We start from the raw sequence: 18,009 nt of genomic DNA on the forward strand, positions 1-18,009 counted from the left end.
TGGGGGGGGGGATCTTCTGGCCCCAAACATCATCTTTTATCATGTACAAAAATAAGTGGACCTCCAGATACTGTCAAACTCCACCTCCTAGCTTTTTTCACTATTGGTTATGTTGGCTGGGGCTGTTGAGAGTTATAATTCAGTAGCGTTTGGAGGGCCAATGTCCTGCAATTCACACAGAAGAAGTAATATAATTTATTTAATGCCAAGCACTTAAAAAAGCATCTGCTTCAGACGTGGAAGGCTCCCTACATTTCAAGCAACATATAGCGTTTCACTTCACACCTGGAAAAAAGGAAAGGGAGAAGATGGACTTAATTTCTATAAACAGAAGTGAACCAACTTACACGAAATGTCCATTTCTTATTAGAAAATCCTTCTGTCTGTGTGTATTTAAAGAGTAAGGAAGATGCACTCTGTGTATGCTCAGACACTCTTCAATCTGTTTTTCAAATGTTCTACCATGGTGCCTCAGGTTGAAAACTGGGGGTTCTGGAATCAAATTCTGGTGAATCCTGGTGCGGATCAGGAGAGAGTCGTGGTTGACTCTACTTCCGCACTCAAACACGTGCACACAGCAGCACTCCAGCCTTGTCCCTGAGTCAGAAAGGCCACCCAATCCCTTGCGGGCAAGAGTTCTGCATGAGACTGAAAGAGGATGGTGGAAAAGCACAATGCCCATCAGCCTGGTCTGCTACCAAGGAGATTAGCTCTTGTTTCATTGCACTGGTGCTTCTGCTTTCTCCCTGATTCTCCTCCCTCCCCAGCCTTATCTCCTGAGCTCCAGGGTCCCTGGTGTCAGCACCGGAGGCTCCTTTTGCATTTTTGCAGGGTTGAAATATCACCTTTTAAAGGACAAACAAAAATCAAAAAGAAGCAACAGCAGCAGCAGCAGGGGAAGAAAAAAAAAAAAAAAAGCAGCAGCAGTCATTAAATCCTCCTGTGCTGTAAACTACAAACACACTGGAAGAATTGAAAAAGCTGGTGTCTGGCCCAGCAGTTGCAAAGAGAAAAGGAGAGAGTCAGATCTAAGTCAGACATGGGGAGGATGTTCTGCAGTGAGACACCATTGCTTTGGGGTCAGTCTTTTCCTTTCCTTTCCTTTCCTTTCCTTTCCTTTCCTTTCCTTTCCTTTCCTTTCCTTTCCTTTCCTTTCCTTTCCTTTCCTTTCCTTTCCTTTCCTTTCCTTTCCTTTCCTTTCCTTTCCTTTCCTTTCCTTTCCTTTCCTTTCCTTCCCTTCCCTTCCCTTCCCTTCCCTTCCCTTCCCTTCCCTTCCCTTCCCTTCCCTTCCCTTCCCTTCCCTGGATGATCTAGCCTACAATCGCTTGAGTTTTCTTTCTCTGTTCACCCAACAGAAGGAGGACCTTATGTCCCAAGTTAGCCTTCCCATCACAAGAAAAAAAATGGTAATGTCTTCTTTCTTATACAGTAATACACAGAGCATATCATCTAATTACACTATTGATAGAAATTGTAGCATTTTCCTTCAAAACTTGAATTACTCCTGCAACCCCTTTTGCACCCCCCCAACACACACACATTAATTGAAATCCAATAGGATTTCATTTCAGTGAATGGCTTCCAAGACGCTAAGCCAACCAACTCAGGTTTTGAAAATGGCTTTGTGAACAACTGATTTTAAACTGTTGGCTCAGCTTAAGTGGAAGAGAGAGAGAGAAAATCAGTTTTTTAAGTTTTTCAGAAAATTATGCCTTGCTGTAAGAATATACTTAAAAGTTTTTGATTCAAACTATAAATGAGACAAGAGGTTGAACAAGAGGATAAGTATGCTGTGTCTTGGAAGTCTTAACAACAGCCTTTGCATGGCTGTTCCTTTCTGAAAAACTAGAATCCTTGTCTCCAGGATCTTTTAATCCTGAAGCTCAACTAGAATGTTCCTAAGTATGAAGGCTGTTTTATGGTCAGGAATGCTTGGTGGGATCAGGTCTGGCATACATAGTGTAGGATTTTTGCAGGAATCCCAGTGTGAGAGGCTTCATCAGAAATAGGCAACAATAGAAATTAAATCTTGAAATTAACTCAAAAGGAACTAAAATATCAGAGTGTCAATGTTGCATTTTCTGCAATATTGGTTTAATCAAGTAAGAGATTTTAATTTCACCTTCAAGAATTTGTTTGCTATGGGGGATAACATATCCCATTGTTTCAGTGTACTGTATAGATTCTCTGGTTTAAAGGATCACATCTAGAAAGCATTGTCTTCAATATACTTGGCAAATGACAAATCCTGTTTCTGGGAAGTCATTTCAATCACCTGACGATTTCTTATTGTGGAGGTGGGGTTGGGAATTTATGGCTGTCACTCAGCTATTAAGGCTAGTATTTCCAATCCTATGGGTTGCATGCACTATGGCTCAACTTCACAAGCTTCTGTATGGGTTTATATCCCTACAGGACTTCAAAGTAATTTACAATCCGGGGGATGATATCAGCAAACATAGCTTTCCCCAACCTGGTTACTTCCACAAATGGGACTACATCTCCCAGAATTCCTAGTCCACACTCCTATATTGGCTATGAATTCTAGGAGCTATGGACCTTAATGCATCTGGAAAGAACCAGATGTGTGGAAGATGTGTGCCATGGTATTAAGGGTGATATAGGGCAAAGCATCCTATTGAGTTTCATTCTCCATTCCTTTCCAGCCTGGAATGTCTCTCACTGCTAGAATAATGCTATGATAGGCAGTAGGAAATATGATAGCAGTTTCTGAAGAGTGGGTTAAGGTGGGAGTCAATTACTGGTATCATGTACTTACTCCTAATGTATTACTGAAATAATGTTGAGTTCTTTGCTGCTCAAGTATAGGAGGCTTTTGCATCCAGTGTGGTGACTCCTACAATCCAGAGCATTGCTGTGTGAACCAATTACCTTGAATTTGTACAGAGGAACCTTTCTTGCAACCCCAGTCAGATCAGAAGGCAGCTGTCCAAGATGACAGCAAAGCATTAACCCCTTTGTGCATTTCCCCAATGGACACTGCTGCATGGTTTGCCTTGAAATTTAGGTTATGTCAGCACATCAGGAGACATCCTTTACCATTCCTTGCTATTCTGCAGCTCGCATATTTGAGGTAAAGACTCCTCCAGGTTTGTCTCCTGGAGATTTCATGGATAGTCTGTGCAGTTTTCTTGGCAACAGAAGGGGTCTGCCCTAGTTTCCTCCTAGCTGTAATGTTCCCTGGAGGTCACCTATCCAAGTACTAACTAGCTCAACCGTGCTTACCTTCTGAGCTCAGACAAGGTCAGCCTGGAGAGCTAAAAGGATTCACCTGCTATGCTGGCCCTTGAATATATTCCTCCTTCTAGACTCATAACCCTGGGGGTTTTCCAATCACAAGTCTATTTTGAGAAAACCAAGATAGGTGGCAGAACCCAGGACTTCATTTTAAGCTATATTTCATTGCCAAGTTTCATCCCTAACACACAAGGAGTACATAGCTAATACACATGCACTGTTACAACTTCCTAAGAAACATGCTGTTCCAGACTTCTAAATTGTAACATCTCATCATTTAAGTGCTCAAAGCTTAAAGTTAGGAACAATAATACAGTTAAGAAGATCCTGCCTGCAGGCCTACAATCCGTTGAGGTATTCTCTGTATGTACACTGAGAACCAGTTTGGTGTCATGGTTAAAGGCACTAAGCTAGAAACTGGGAGACCATGAAATCTACTCTTGCCTTCAGCATGAAGCCAGCTGGGTGACTCTGTCTCAGACCTAGGAAGAAGACAGTGACAACTTCTGAAATTGTTGCCAGGAAAACTGCATGGACTTGCCAGGAGTCAAGAATGACTTGAAGCACCCCACCCCCACCCCCAGTATACTAGAATCAAATCTACACAGAGGCACTGTACTGTAAAAAGGGTGTAGGGGAATATCTGCCATTCATATTTTCAAAGCCCATTTGATTATTCATCACAATTATTTATTTGTTTGCTGGTTTCATATCTCACTTTTTCCCCAGGATCTCCAGGTGGCATACCTTGCATTCCCTCCTCCAATGTTTCCCTACAGCAACTAGCCAGTAAGATAGGCTGAGGCTGAGGTTGGGCGGAGGGAGAGTGACTAGCCCAAAGCCACCCAGTGAGCTTCCATGGCTGAAAGGTCTTGATCCTGAGTGTCCTAGACCTAGACCAACATCTAACAACTACACCATGCTGGCTCTGGTCATTGTGATCAGTTTACTACTTCTACACATTGAGCATGTTGATATAAACAAGGCCCTTAACATAGTCATTTCATTCATGATTGCTTATTTAGCACTTAATGTATAATATAGAAATTCCTGCCTGAGATCTTATAAACTAAAATTCAGAATAGGGAAGGTGACCAAAGAGAGGGGGCCAGTAGAGGCAAAACTAAATTGAAAAACAATGTGTTTTAGAAGGATATAGATGTAAAAAAAAATCATAAAACCATTTTGGTGACTTTTTCTTAGATATACTAATTTCAGCTTAAGAAATGTTTATTAAAATTAAAAGTTTTCCTGGAGTATTTCCCAGCTGTGTAGTGCAGGGAGTGTTTTGCCTGATATTCAGAGACTTAAGTGCTAGAATCTAGGGAGCAGAACCACGTGCCAAAACCATAGATGCTGTTCTTCCTACTCCTTCATTCACTAACACGATTGGCTCAGATGGCCATATATTCTTCACCAAAATGGAGGAAATCCATTACTAAACAGTGAAACAAATATCCACATGTGTAGGGATGTAAAGCGGGAAATAATCAGTACAAATTAAATTGAAATACAACAAATCAAAATACAACAAATCTCATCATAGTAGAGATTTGTGAGCCTGATCACTTAGCCAGCTAAATATCCACTGTTGATGGACCACTTGTTGTCCTTCTATTTATTTATTTATTTAGGCATTTCCAGCCTGCCCCAGACCTACAAAACCCTGTCTGCAAAGGAAGGATTGTTAGTTATGCCTTCTGTAAAGTAAGAAACATAGGATAGTTAATGTAGGGCTGACCTGAGCTAATGCCATTTTCTAGGAGTTAGTCGGAGAAATGCTATACAATTCCACCCTGCTTTTTTGCAGTTTATCAATCATATCTTAAGAAGATGCAAGTTTGTTTGTGTGTTGTTCTGTTACTTCATTTGTTACAATTATTGAGAACCTCACTTGCTTCAGAGCGCGTGCATAAAAATCACATTTGTCTTGTTTGTCATTTTCCCCAGCTGCCTGCTTTGCATTTATTTTCATTCTTGCCCTAATTCCTTACTTTTTATGAAACTCAAACGATGTGCTTTATTTTCAGTCTTACCCCTTACTGCAAGAGATCAGGATTTGTACAGACTCTGTAAAACACTTGGCGTTATATCTTTCTTGAAATATAACACAATATGTTGAATTAAATGGGTCTAACTGTGTAGATGCAATTATTTCAGTAGAAATAACTTGATGATTGAAATTTCTATTAAGTCTCTGGGGCAAGATTAATGTATATTTTAAGAGAGATTCCACTGTTAATCCCTGTTAGATATTTTATGCAGATAGATAAGTTAGTGAGAATTTGTTTTATGGAAGGCTAACGCCTCTCAAATATTACCTTACATTGAAGGTGGCTTTAACCTCCCCAGTTTTCATATTGTTGTATCTATATTCTTTGGGAGCAAGATTTTTTTAATGAATATTCTCCTCTTTGGGCCCATTTGGAGAGCAGATTCTGGCCTCTCCATTCCACTTCCCACCCTTTTCTCCCCCTTTAACGTCAGTCAAGATCTGATAGCTCAGATCTTCAATGAATTTCTCCCCTCCTGCTTTTAGACTTTTTTCCTTAGACTTTTTTTTTTTTTTGTACTTCAGTAAAGACTAGCATTCTCTTAATCCTGCAGATCCCTCCCTCTTGTGAATGTACACCATCATTTTAGCGATATAAAGGCCACAACTCAGCAAATGTAAGTTTGCTGTTAGTATATAGGATTGCAGAGGCCTGATAATGCAATGGTTGCGCCAGTTCAGTATTCCAAAGTGCTGAAAGGAACCCAGATTTCGATTATAAATAGCTAAAACCCCATCTTTCCATTTCTCAGCTGGAGGAAAAGATAAATGTGTCTAAGTAAAAGTACAAAGAAGGTAAATACCTGTGGCCTGGAGCGTAATGACTTGATGTCTTATCCTTCAAGATCGCTTTTCGAAAGGGACCCTTCCATCCTGGGGCTGGATTCCCCCCACCTCCCCCACGCAATGACTGTTGTCAGGCATTTTTGTGGGCGAAAAGAAGAAAACTTTGAGAGAGGGACCCAGCAAAGAAAGAGTCACGTGCTCTCTAAGTGACACGATGCAGCCCTGCACATAGCCACTCAAAAGGAAGAACATCGGAAGCTGTTTCAGACCAAGTGAAACCAATGTTCCTGTTATACTCCCAGCCTTCTCTAGCTATCCTGTCTAAGGCTGGTCCCAGAACTAGCCCTATCTTTATACTTTCCCTACTTGAGCAGCAGATGCAGGTAGAGAGCAGCAAGGTACGGGTGGAGTCAGCTGACAACACCACCTGGCACGATTTGCACTGCCTGCATAGCTTTTCATTTTCAAAGGCAGTGAAAGCTGTTGTTCCATCACCAGCACTGAAAAAAGGTTCCATGGCCAAAAGCTAACTGGGAGTGGGTCCAGCTTGTTTCTTCATCTCATGAAGTGACATGTCTTGGGCCAGGACTGACTAAGCTCCATTAAGGGCAGCAGCTCTGCAGAAGTTTCAGGAAGGAAGCTTTCTCCAGCCCTACCTAGTGGCACCACCAGAGCTAGTCCAGGGCCCACACTTTAGGAAAGCTCCCAAATAACGGTGCTGACGAGCCCTGCTTGACGAATTGCTGCACTGGCCAATTGGCTGAGACTGCAGCTCTGTGGTCTTTCTTGCAGAGCAGAGCCCAGCACTGCAGATGCAGAGCCAGTAAATGCCCTGAACTGGCAAAGGGACACTGTCCGGTGCACACCTTGACTGTGCATTCACAGCGTGCTGTTCTTATTCCTGTTTGTTTACTTGCTCAGCAGACAAAATGCCAAGACAATATATCAATATCAATGTAGATATCACTATTGATATGTGTATGTGTGCACGTATACCACCCACACCCACACACATGCATACACATACAAACAGGTGCACTTTTATGGAAAACTGCAAATGTTTTAAACATCTCTGTTAAATATTTCTACCCAGAATGACATTTGTATAGACAAAGGTAATCTGGCAGAAAAATTATTGCTAATTTAAATAAATCAATCTTTAATTATAGGGTTCTCCAAAGCTCTTGCTGTTGTGCTTATTTTTTGGTCAAAGCAATTTTCCACATTTTTAAATACCATTAATTCAAAGAAAAATACACTTGAGTTTTTCCATTTTTTATAGTAGACAATAAACCCAGTGGTTAACAAAAGAATCAGTTTACATCAATGTACATTCAGAAAAATAATAAATCTACAGCAGGATTGTCAAAAATTGTTGGGTGAGGTTCCTGAATTCTTCGAAAGTTACATCCACAAGAATGGCTAAGTGGGCATTGCCACCAAGGATAATGATATCTACCAGTTCTTGCAAATTCATTCTTCTGATTCTAATCTAGTACATTAACTATCTTTACACTGTATTACATGGGCTTTTAATTTGAGATTGCTGAACTAAACCAACTGGCTGATTATTTGCATTCTTATATTGGTCTGAAATATAATCAATATATCGCTTTTAAATTAATTTATCCAAAGTTCACATTAATTTATAAATCCAGGAATGCCTTTGCTTGCTTGCTTGCTATCACTACATGATGGTAGCACCCACGTAACACTTGTGACTTTCTCACCATGGGGAAAGAGTTAGTTCCTATTTCTAAGAATGGTCACCTCAAGTAAATAGTGTGACTTTCTATACTTCTCGTCTCTTGACACATTCTGTGTCCCCTCCCTAAATAAGACTTCTAACCAGCAATCCTTAAGCAAGAAAATGCTGTTAGGAGAAGAACCGTTCTATATATAAGACAAAGTGACAAACTGCCAACAAGTTACTATGTCGAAGATGGAGCACTTAGTTCAGTGGTGAATGGCAAAGTTCTGTAGGATTGCTGTAAAACATTGCTGTAGTGCTGTAAATTTCCCCAGCCCTTTGCTGAGAATCAATAAAATATATCCCTGCCATGAAAAACTTACAGATGAAAAATGTCTTCTGATTTAAATTACTTGAAGGATCACAAACTTTTGTAACTGAATCTTTGTAGAATTTGCCCTGAGCCTCCAACCAGCAAGCCAGGACCAGTTTATTCTGAGTTGGCAGTTTGGTAACAGTAAAATTAAATGCTAATAATTTCCCCCCTTTTATCTTGTCCATCCTCCATTCCAATGCTCTTTATTTACACAGGTGAGAACAACCTTCAGTCTATGTTTGGGGTTCACTATTTCTGTTCTGTTCTCTTAGATACTAGAATGGCATTGATTTTCATGGTTCCCTTTTCTTTCCATAGCTTTCTTGGCTCTCTAAAATTGTATTTTGGAAAAAAGAGAGAGCCTTGGGACCAACATGACTGGGTGAGCAGGAAAAAAATCAATGAAAAAGGCTTATCTTACATAAAGCAAACAATCCCATTGGTATGGTAATTGTGGATTTCAATGTGGGAGCTCTTTCTAAGAAATAGCTTTCTAAGAAAGAGCTCCCCCTTTGCTGATGGGGTTGTAATGTCAGTACCATAAAAGGATTTCAACACCAACAATTTATAGTGGACTCAATACTGGACATTGAAATTTGGAGGAGTCAGTCCACACAAAAAGTTATCTAGAAAAATCCATTCTGTTTCATGATTTTGTCTTTTGAGAGGATGAAGCATTTTTATGACGTATTTGCTCTCCAGGATCCTTCTAATCAGAGAACTTAAGACATAGTGGTATTCTACATATACCAGAATTCAGATCTTTTCCTTTTTTATATTTTTATTTTGGCTGTTTGTTTTCTCCAACCAGTGTCTCTGTGGCCAGTTTTTGTATAACATAGGCCATTTTTCCATTAGGTACTATAGCATCTTTTCGCATCTCCCAACCATTGTTGAGGTGACATAAAACCTATCTTCGTTATTGTTATATCAGCACAATGGCTGATGGCTTTAAAAGGTCATTAGTGGGTCATTAGTGGGGATCCTGCCTTAAAGACATTTCATATAACACTTTCAGCTCACTTTGATGTGGCCAATCCAACTTTCTCCGTAGTAAGCCAGTCTCCAAATCAGTGTTTGTTCAAAGACTTTAAAATAGGAGAGAGTGCAGTGTGATGACCTTAACCTTGGGTTACATTGAAATTATCACATGACTGCAACTTTTCAGCACCTTAAAGCCTGAGCATTTTATCTTCATATCAGCCTCAGTGGATAAAGTCCATATCATCACGCGCATCAGCTGGACTAGCCTATGCAAGCATATGCCAGCCTTCTCCAGCCTGGCACCTGCCCAGATGGCTCATCTACAATTCCAATAATCACCAATCAGAAAACTACCAAAAACTCCAATGACTGAGATTGGGTAATATTCCATACTCTGGAGGGTGCTAGCTTGGGGTTTTTTCATCGTATGATTGGTTTCACCATATGAAAACTAGCACAAAAGTTTGAACTGGTTGTATGATAGATGACAGTTTCATGTTCTTGTATGTTAAGATGTTCTATAGGAATATTTCTGAGAACATCATTTTTAACATCTGTCCTCTCTATTCTGCAGATGGGATCCACAGTGTGACAGCCCAGTGTGTCCTGCGTGTCATTGTCATCACTGAAGACATGTTGGCAAACAGTATCACAGTGCGCCTGGAGAACATGTGGCAGGAGCGCTTCCTGTCGCCTCTTCTTGCCAACTTTCTAGAGGGTGTGGCTACTGTGCTGGCCACACCCAAGGAGGATGTCTTCATCTTCAACATTCAGAATGACACAGATGTTGGAGGCCAAGTGCTGAACGTCAGTTTCTCAGCCATGTCGCCCCGGAGTGGCCACTTTTTCAGTTCAGAAGAGCTTCAGGAACAGCTGTACATGAATCGCATGACCCTGACCTCAGTCTCCATGCTGGAGGTGTTGCCCTTTGATGACAATGTTTGCCTTCGGGAGCCCTGCCAGAACTATATGAAGTGCATCTCCGTGCTCAAGTTTGACAGCTCAGCATCCTTCATCGCCTCCCTGTCCACCCTCTTCCGGCCTATCCACCCAATCACAGGCTTGCGCTGCCGCTGCCCTCAAGGCTTCACCGGTGATTACTGTGAAATGGAGATTAACCTTTGCTATTCCAACCCCTGCCGCAATGGCGGAATCTGCACGCGCAAGGAAGGAGGTTACACCTGCGTCTGCCGCCAGCACTTCACAGGTCAGGGCTTAATTCTGCCAGATTGGAGGCGTGGCTGTTTTCCGCATGTTTCCAAATGTGTCCATATTTAATTGCTCTATGTGAGGGTGGGAGAGAGACCTCAGGTGAACTGTTAAGGGGTGGCTCTGCTCACTTTGGGTTGTGACTCCAAGCAATAATAATGCTAGAACAACTAATTTGGAAATCAGCTAATTCCACCCCTCTCTGGTGGAAAGAGGGGAAAGAACATTATTAGCAAATGAAGGATTTTGTTGTGTATTAGATACCCATAAAGGGAAGTTAATTAAGTTACTTATTAATGAAGATAAATATGCTGTCATGGTAAGAAGCATATTTGTATGCTACTTTCTTCACATCAAGAGGGTTTTCAACACTCATCATAGATCAGTGACTTAACTAGCCTTTTGTTACACAATTTGTCAGATACTGGTTGTTGGGGGGTATTGTTTTCCTTTTGTTTTTCCATGCCAGTCTGTTTCTGCAGATAGAAAGCCTGACTGAATACTTCTGCAATTGCCCATAACTGATCAGTTGGCTTTTCCAAGCTCACTCAGAAAAGTGTCACATTCATTAAAGACTATAATTTTAGACTAGGCCAAACTTTCCAGGTTCTTTTCTAGACTAGTTTCCTCTTCCTGTCCAAGATAGCATGGTAAGGAAAATTGAGGCGGAAAATGAGAGCAGTGCCAAGCCAGGTGAACTCGACATCCTTTTCATATGGTTTCATCCAGCCCACCTCCTGGCCATGGGGGAGCACAACTTTGCCAACTCTTGTCAGATTACACTGTTCTCATTCTAAAATCAGCAGATATAGTGACCATTTGAGATTTCTGCTATTTTTTATTCCATTATCTGGGCTGCTATAAGTGATTCAGGCAATTTGATGCTTTTGTACGCCATATTGGTAAATTTTACTATCCAGAAAGGAAACAAAAGGATCAACTTATTTGGCTGCACTGGCTTCTGCTGGATGTTCTGGGGTGGAGTGAGTGAATGAGGTCTCTTTAAGGACACTTTTTAAAGCCATCAAGTTGAAGAACCACAATGTACTCCATTGTATTGTGGATGGAGGAATGCTTGGTTATCGCAAGCCATCCCAACCAATCCTTGCTATCTCTTGGCGTCTCTTATGGACTCACCCATTGCTCAACTGCTGCTTCCAACACAGTTGCTTAAACACACTGCAGCCATTAAGCAAAACAGATTCTGCACCCTGATGAAAGAGATCCTGCAAAAGCCAAGGGTGATAATTCGACTCTCTAGGGAATTAAACAGTAGAATAGAATGGTATAAGCAAAATATTTCCTTTTGTTTTAATTTTTCAGTTTTGGCTTGAGTTGTGCTCCCTACCCAGTCAACAACAAAGAAGCATGTTTGCCTTCATTATGATACATCTAAGTTTATTTCATCTCAAATCACTGTGATAGTGGGTAGAACAGGGCTGGTACTTAAATTATGCAAAGACTTAAGAGTGATCTGGAAAGTAACTACTGTACCCTTATCCTTAAAAAGAAAAGAAAAGGCCTCTCTACTCAATATCTTAGCAACTCTATTTTTCTTGAGTACTTAATTACGATAAGGGTAAAAATAAAGTACTAGAGGAATAGAAACACTGATGCCAGTGATAGGCTGTATAAGAGCCATACTTCTAAATCTCCCTTGCAGGCGTCTTCAGCAGTTTGAGACCCACCTCACGTTTCCCACCAAAAGCAGTTGCCCAGTTGCCAGTATCAATTCCAAGGGCTACCCATAATTAGTTTCTATTTGCTGAGTTAATCCTTTACATGATACCCCCTTGGGGGGGGGGGAGGGAATCCTCGGTTGAATGATATTTTCTCCTCAGGAATACAGCTAGAAATAAGGAACGAAAACAATGAGAAGTTGCAGTATCAGCAAAGGTCAAGCAAGGCAGTGCTAACAAATGGGCAGCTGAGGTAAGATCTTCCAACAGGGGAGAAATGCCATCATTTTCCTCTCTGTGCCTGGATGTACCAGGCTGGCCCCTGTTATGTCAACCAATATTGGATTAGTTGGAACTTTGGGCCAATACAGTAGAGCTCTGACTATATTCTTTAGCTATACTGTTTTTTAACATTTTAGTTCAACATTTAAACATTTAGTTTTTTAACATTTTAGTTTAACAAGCAGGTATAAAACATGTTCACTGTATACTTATTTCTTATGAAACAAGGAGAGAAAAGCCATTATCGGCATTCATAATGAATTTCCTCTGAATTTGGCTTTGGCACAGCCTATTCTACAAGCTATTATGGTCACTGCACCGAGGGAGGAGGAGGAAAATCTTGTCCACCTTCCCCTTTTCCTTGTTCTCGCTTCTTCTTCTGCTAGTGCAAGAGGAACAGACAGGGCCAGCACGCTGTGTGACAAAAGAGAGGAAAGAGAGCCTACTTAGAAATGTGACCGCCTTCCTGTAGAGTTGCCCAGAGAAGCTGGGGTTTATTGAGTTGCCACCGCTGGTGGAAGAGCAAAAAGACAGCAGAACACAACTTTGTAAAAAAGTGAAAAAGCAAGCTGTGGTGGGGGAGGAGGTAGGACCTACAAACTACAATGGCTTGTCCCAGCCTCCCTGATGAGATGGCTGTGCTTCCAGAATTCCACAGGGCACATGGCTCTTTCGGTGGGACCTTGTCCCTTGTTTGTAGGGGACAAAACAACCCATGCAGCGGCGGAGGAAGTACGAGAGATATTTTTAACCTACGTGTTTGCATATCAGAGCAAACTTCTGATGGTTCTGAAGATGGCAGTCCCCAAGCGTCATTTTCTCTTCCCCATTTGGTGTCTGCTTTAATTAGCAGCCACTTTATATGCAGCTGCTTTTACCTCTCATTCTGTGGTGTTTTGGTAGGGTGAGGGAATTATTGTTTGAGACGTTTGACACTGAAACTGGGTAGTGTCTGGCCCAGTGTTTCTCAACCTCGGCAACTTTAAGACCTGTGGACTTCAACTTCCAGAATTCTGGGAGTTGTAGTCCACAGGTCTTAAAGTTGCCAAAGTTGAGAAACACTGGTCTGACCTATGCATTTTCATATGGTACTGTACTCTGTAATGCAAAACAATCCAAGCAGAAATGTGCGGCCTGCTTTGTTTGTAGAATATGATATAGCTGTTCTGGTTCAGGAAACTGGCTCCCATAACCGACTGCGAACTGCCTTCTTTGCAGTCAATTAAAAACAACCCTAATCTCCACCCAGAGGGAGGGGCCCTAAGGGGCAATTGCTTTTCTCTCAATCTTTACAAATCCAATAAGAAAAAAAAAAATCACCCCTCTAAATTATGAACTTCACTGTTTGCATTTATTTATTTAAAACATGTCTATAGTCACCCATCATCTTCAACCAAGTGGAACACAAGCAACCCCACAGGTACTGTATATATAATCATTGCATAGCCTGAGCAGATGAATAACTTTAACCAACACTAAGCTATTGTGCTACTGAATTCATGGAGAGTCCTACAGAGTTTTCCCTCCCCCACGCATCTATCATCGACAGAGTGAGCAGTCTCTTTAAAAGGCCAGTCATCAGGCTGCTACATCTGTCATCCCATTGATCGGCAGGGTTGATTCAGCTGAGCAGGCTGACTAGGCCAGGGTCTCCTTCCTCCCTCGCTGCTCCATGAATGTCCCTCCTAAAACTGTACACTTAGTGGAAGAGGACGACCATTCTAGGCAGGATAGGAGGAGGAGGAGGAGGAGGAGACCCAGGTTAGTCCGTAGTGACAAAAAATCAGAGGGAGTCTGGTAGCACCTTTTCCAACTATCAAATGTTATTAAAAGGCATAAGCTGTTATGAGCTGCACTTCACTTCATCAGCTGTATAGAATGGACGGACTGATGTAGGGGGGAGGAGATGTGGGGGAAGGTAGAGGGGAATAGGGAGCAGAAGATAAGTTGATTATGCAGATTACATATGAGACAGATTGCTAGTATCTTATCAGTTAACAACTGTAATCTGTTAAAAGCCCATTGTGTTTGCTTAGACCTTCTGAGGCTGCCTGAAACCTTATGATGTATGCAAGTTCAGCAATTTCTCACTCCATGGTGGTTTCAAAGTCCCATTTTTCCAAAACAGTCACTTTGAGATCTGCCACAGAGTATCCTGGGAGGGGGTTGAAACACTCTTCAGTCAAGAGTAGATGATCGCTGTGTTCCCCTGTTAGAACCTTCACACTTGAAAGGTGCAATACAGGTTTAAACAAATTAACTCTCCTGCCATCCCCCTCAGTAGCTGTCTCTGTAAAAGTCTCATGTAGTAGTTTCTTACTGGATCTTTCCTTGGATTCAAACTCCTCTATTCTGGTCCATCTCATCCAGTCAAGCATCAATCTCCCTCCAATCAATTTACTGGGCAATTTCCTCACAGGTGAAAACCTGCTAGCCTCTGTTTCTCACTCCATTGGCCAACCAATACCCCTGATTCCTTTGTAGCCCCACCACCACCACCAAGCTTCCCTGCAACAGCATCTATGGAGGGTGGGAAGGAATTGGCAAGAAAGTGGATGGAGCATCATGATACAAGCCCCACCCTTGGAGGGCTTACATCAAAACACTCTGTCCATCAAATGGCCAATTCTGACGCCACCAACCCCTGCAGACATGGCTGAAACCCTGGCTGGCAGAATGCTGCAGGCAGGGAGAGGAGCCTCATTGTTTCTATTTTTAACTTCTGGCATACTTATGAGTAGCTTTTCTCTCTCTCTTTTTTATGAGAGAGAAAAGGCTACCCCAGCTTTGACTCTTCTACTTTGTCTTTTTAGGTTGTCCTTTCTAAGGAAACCTTAGAAAATTCTAAATTGCATTTTATTTAGTTCTAAATACACATTTTTAAAATGCTTAAAGAAGAAGAAAAAAACACAATAGGGTATTAAAATTATAGAATTTCTTCCATTTTAGCATTATGAAAGAATGTATACTTAAAAGAAATTGAACATTAGAGAAAGCAAAGCAAGCAGATTTCGATAATGTTTGCTGCAGAGACAACTGAGATATAATTGACCACACTGAGCCTCATATGGGATCCCATATTTCCTGGGGAGACAAGGAAAAATGATCCACTTTATGGAAAGGCACAGTAAATGAGAGACTAATTTCCCAGGCTGTACCTCCCCTTGTCAAGAGGACTGTGAGCAAAAGATTTGCCTCTGTACTGGTCTGATGAAGAGATAACCAAATCAGCAGTTTTTAAGGTCACACATTTAGAGAAGAGGTCATATGTTTCCTTCCCTGTCACTTCCTGACACCCCCCTGCGGACCTAGCTTGAGACATCAAGAGCAAAACAGAGGAAGGTTCAGAGGGGGAAAAGCTGCTTTTCTGCATATAGGTTACACATGAAGGTAATTTCTGCCAGGACAGATTATTTATCCTTTTGAATGATAAATAACCATCTATTATGACTAACAACAGTGGCTCTCCGGGGTTTCCAGCAGATCCTTCCCCAATGGGTCTGTTTTCCCTGATCTTTTTAAGTAGAGAGACTAAAGATGGAACATGGGACTGACAGAATGGAGAGTAAGTGTGCTTGAGCTGTTCTCTGTGGCAAAATGAATCTACAAGAGGAATTGGCAAGGGAATATGGAAAACATGGCCATCCAAGTGTCTATCTGTTAGCCTAGTTCAAGTGATCTTGAAAGTCCCCAAGAACCTCCACATATTTTATGTGATCAGAAGGAGATGATATAAAATGCACGACTAGAAAGTTCTCCAAGAAGGTGACATAGCCCAGAAAGGAACAAGAATTTATAATTTATTACTGTATTATCTCCTTCCAATTATCCACCAGAATGACTAATGCTGTTCCATGCCTGGGCATGAATCCAGACTGAAAGGAATCTGCTTCAACCAAGTTCCTCTGTAGCCGTTCCCCTATAACATTTTCCAGTACTTTCCCAGAAAGGAAGAGTTAGATATTGGACGAAAGCTGTAAAGAATGACTGGGGATGAAGAGGTATCTACTTAAAGGGAAGGCTCACCACTGCCTCTTTCAAGGGTAAAGGTACTTAAAGATGAAAATCTCAGATCCAGCCAATGACACCTTCCAGCTGGCCAAAGAAGCAGGAGGGGAATAGATCTAGCCCATAGATAATAGGGCTGATACTATCTGTCAGCCTGAACAAGGTCAAACAAATCCCTCTTGCAAGATGTTATCCCAGTTACCGCATTAGACTCCATCTAAATGACACCTAGCCCCTAGCAAATGCAAGTTTTTTTTCTCTCATTATTATAATTAATTCCCTCCAGTATGGAGCTGAGCTGATGGATGTGAGTTTACAGATGCAAAAAGAGTGCAACAGTAAGTAGGCTCTGATTGCCACAATGCAGACCCAGATATGGGCTTGTGACTGTGCCCAATCAAATTTAGTCTTTTTTTTCCCCCCATCGTCACTTTAAACATCTCTTTGCTTATTTCCTTTCCTGGAGCCCCTTGATAAGCCACGGTGCACCTCAGGATCAGTGACCAAAGAGAGAAGCAGTCACATCGGTGCCCTGGTCACCTCCTTGTTCCAGATGCATATGGAACTGCCTGCCAGGCTGCTGAGAAATCCCCAAGTGCTTTCAAAAGGCCATCTGGATCTATCAAGCAGCTGGGAGGGACTGTTGAAATAGGGCTGCCACCCTTGCAGAGATCAGAGTTTGCAGTAATACGCATCATAATTAGAAAATGACCTGAGCACAGTTAGGAATTAGTGACAATGTCTCCCATGTTTAGATCATGTGTCCTCTGCTCCAAAGTAAACACTTGATTGAACAAGTAGCCATTTCTAGGAGTCATAGCCAAGATAACCTGGGACAAGTCCAAGGTTGCCACCGTGGCCTGAGCAACTCTGAATCCCATCCTAAGGTCATGATAGCTGAAATCCTGAGAGAATCCACCGCTGGCCCAGCAATAAGATCCAGAAGTTCAGGAAGGACTGCTGTTGGGCAGCAGGGAAACTCTTACAGTGGCCAGGGTATAAATGGGAAATGTTGCTACATCTTTAATGTGCTGAGCTATAAGAGACAATGCAGTCATGACATATAAATTCCTGTTCCTTTCTGGATCATCTCACCTGCTCCTTTCCATTACCCATAGTGGGATCATGCTGAGTAAGGCAAGCTACTGTGGGCGAGAGAAGCGCAAGACAGGAGTCAGAGAGAGATTACTCCCATTGTTCGTAAAGATATTAGAAAGAGCTGTGGTTTATGACCTGACAGCCCCAGGAGCCTGTGTATTTCGATTGCTTTATATGGTGCTAGTGTTGGGCAGATTGCCCAGAAGTGATCTAACATAAGGGCATGAGAAAGGTAGTGTACAGGATTTGATCAAAGGCCCATCTAGTCCAACATCCTGTTTTACACAATGTCTCAACTAAATGCTTCTGGACATTGTGTAAACAGGACATTGACTGGTCCCATTACCATCGCTGCTTTCCTTTGGAAACTGATACATCATAATTACTTTTAGGCACCGCCTTGCCAAAGTTGATTCTCACTGTCCAGTCTGAACATCCCAAGAGGGTCTGCTGAAAATATCCTGTCTATTAGAAGTATATAGGCCTTTTCTATATGGCCCCTGTGCTCGGGAACATTCTTACCCCCAGAGTATGTGCGGTAATCTCTTTCCTTGCATTGCACAAAGCAGTGAAAACTTTTCTTATG

At 41.8% G+C, this 18,009-nt stretch overlaps 1 protein-coding gene across 1 annotated transcript in view; it reads left to right on the forward strand.

The window, feature by feature from the left end:
- Positions 1-18,009, forward strand: part of CELSR3 (cadherin EGF LAG seven-pass G-type receptor 3) — a 105,137-nt gene that overhangs the window by 20,335 nt on the left and 66,793 nt on the right. Inside the window, exon 2 of the mRNA XM_088134239.1 lies at positions 9,722-10,354. Within this exon, the coding sequence (XP_087990365.1) occupies positions 9,722-10,354 (633 nt within the window). The remainder of the gene's footprint in view (positions 1-9,721; positions 10,355-18,009) is intronic.

The sequence above is a fragment of the Python bivittatus genome, unplaced genomic scaffold (assembly GCF_059951505.1).
Source record: "Python bivittatus isolate LINGU-HERP-01145 unplaced genomic scaffold, Pbiv_v1 ctg000080_np1212, whole genome shotgun sequence".
Taxonomy (NCBI): Eukaryota; Metazoa; Chordata; class Lepidosauria; order Squamata; family Pythonidae; genus Python; species Python bivittatus.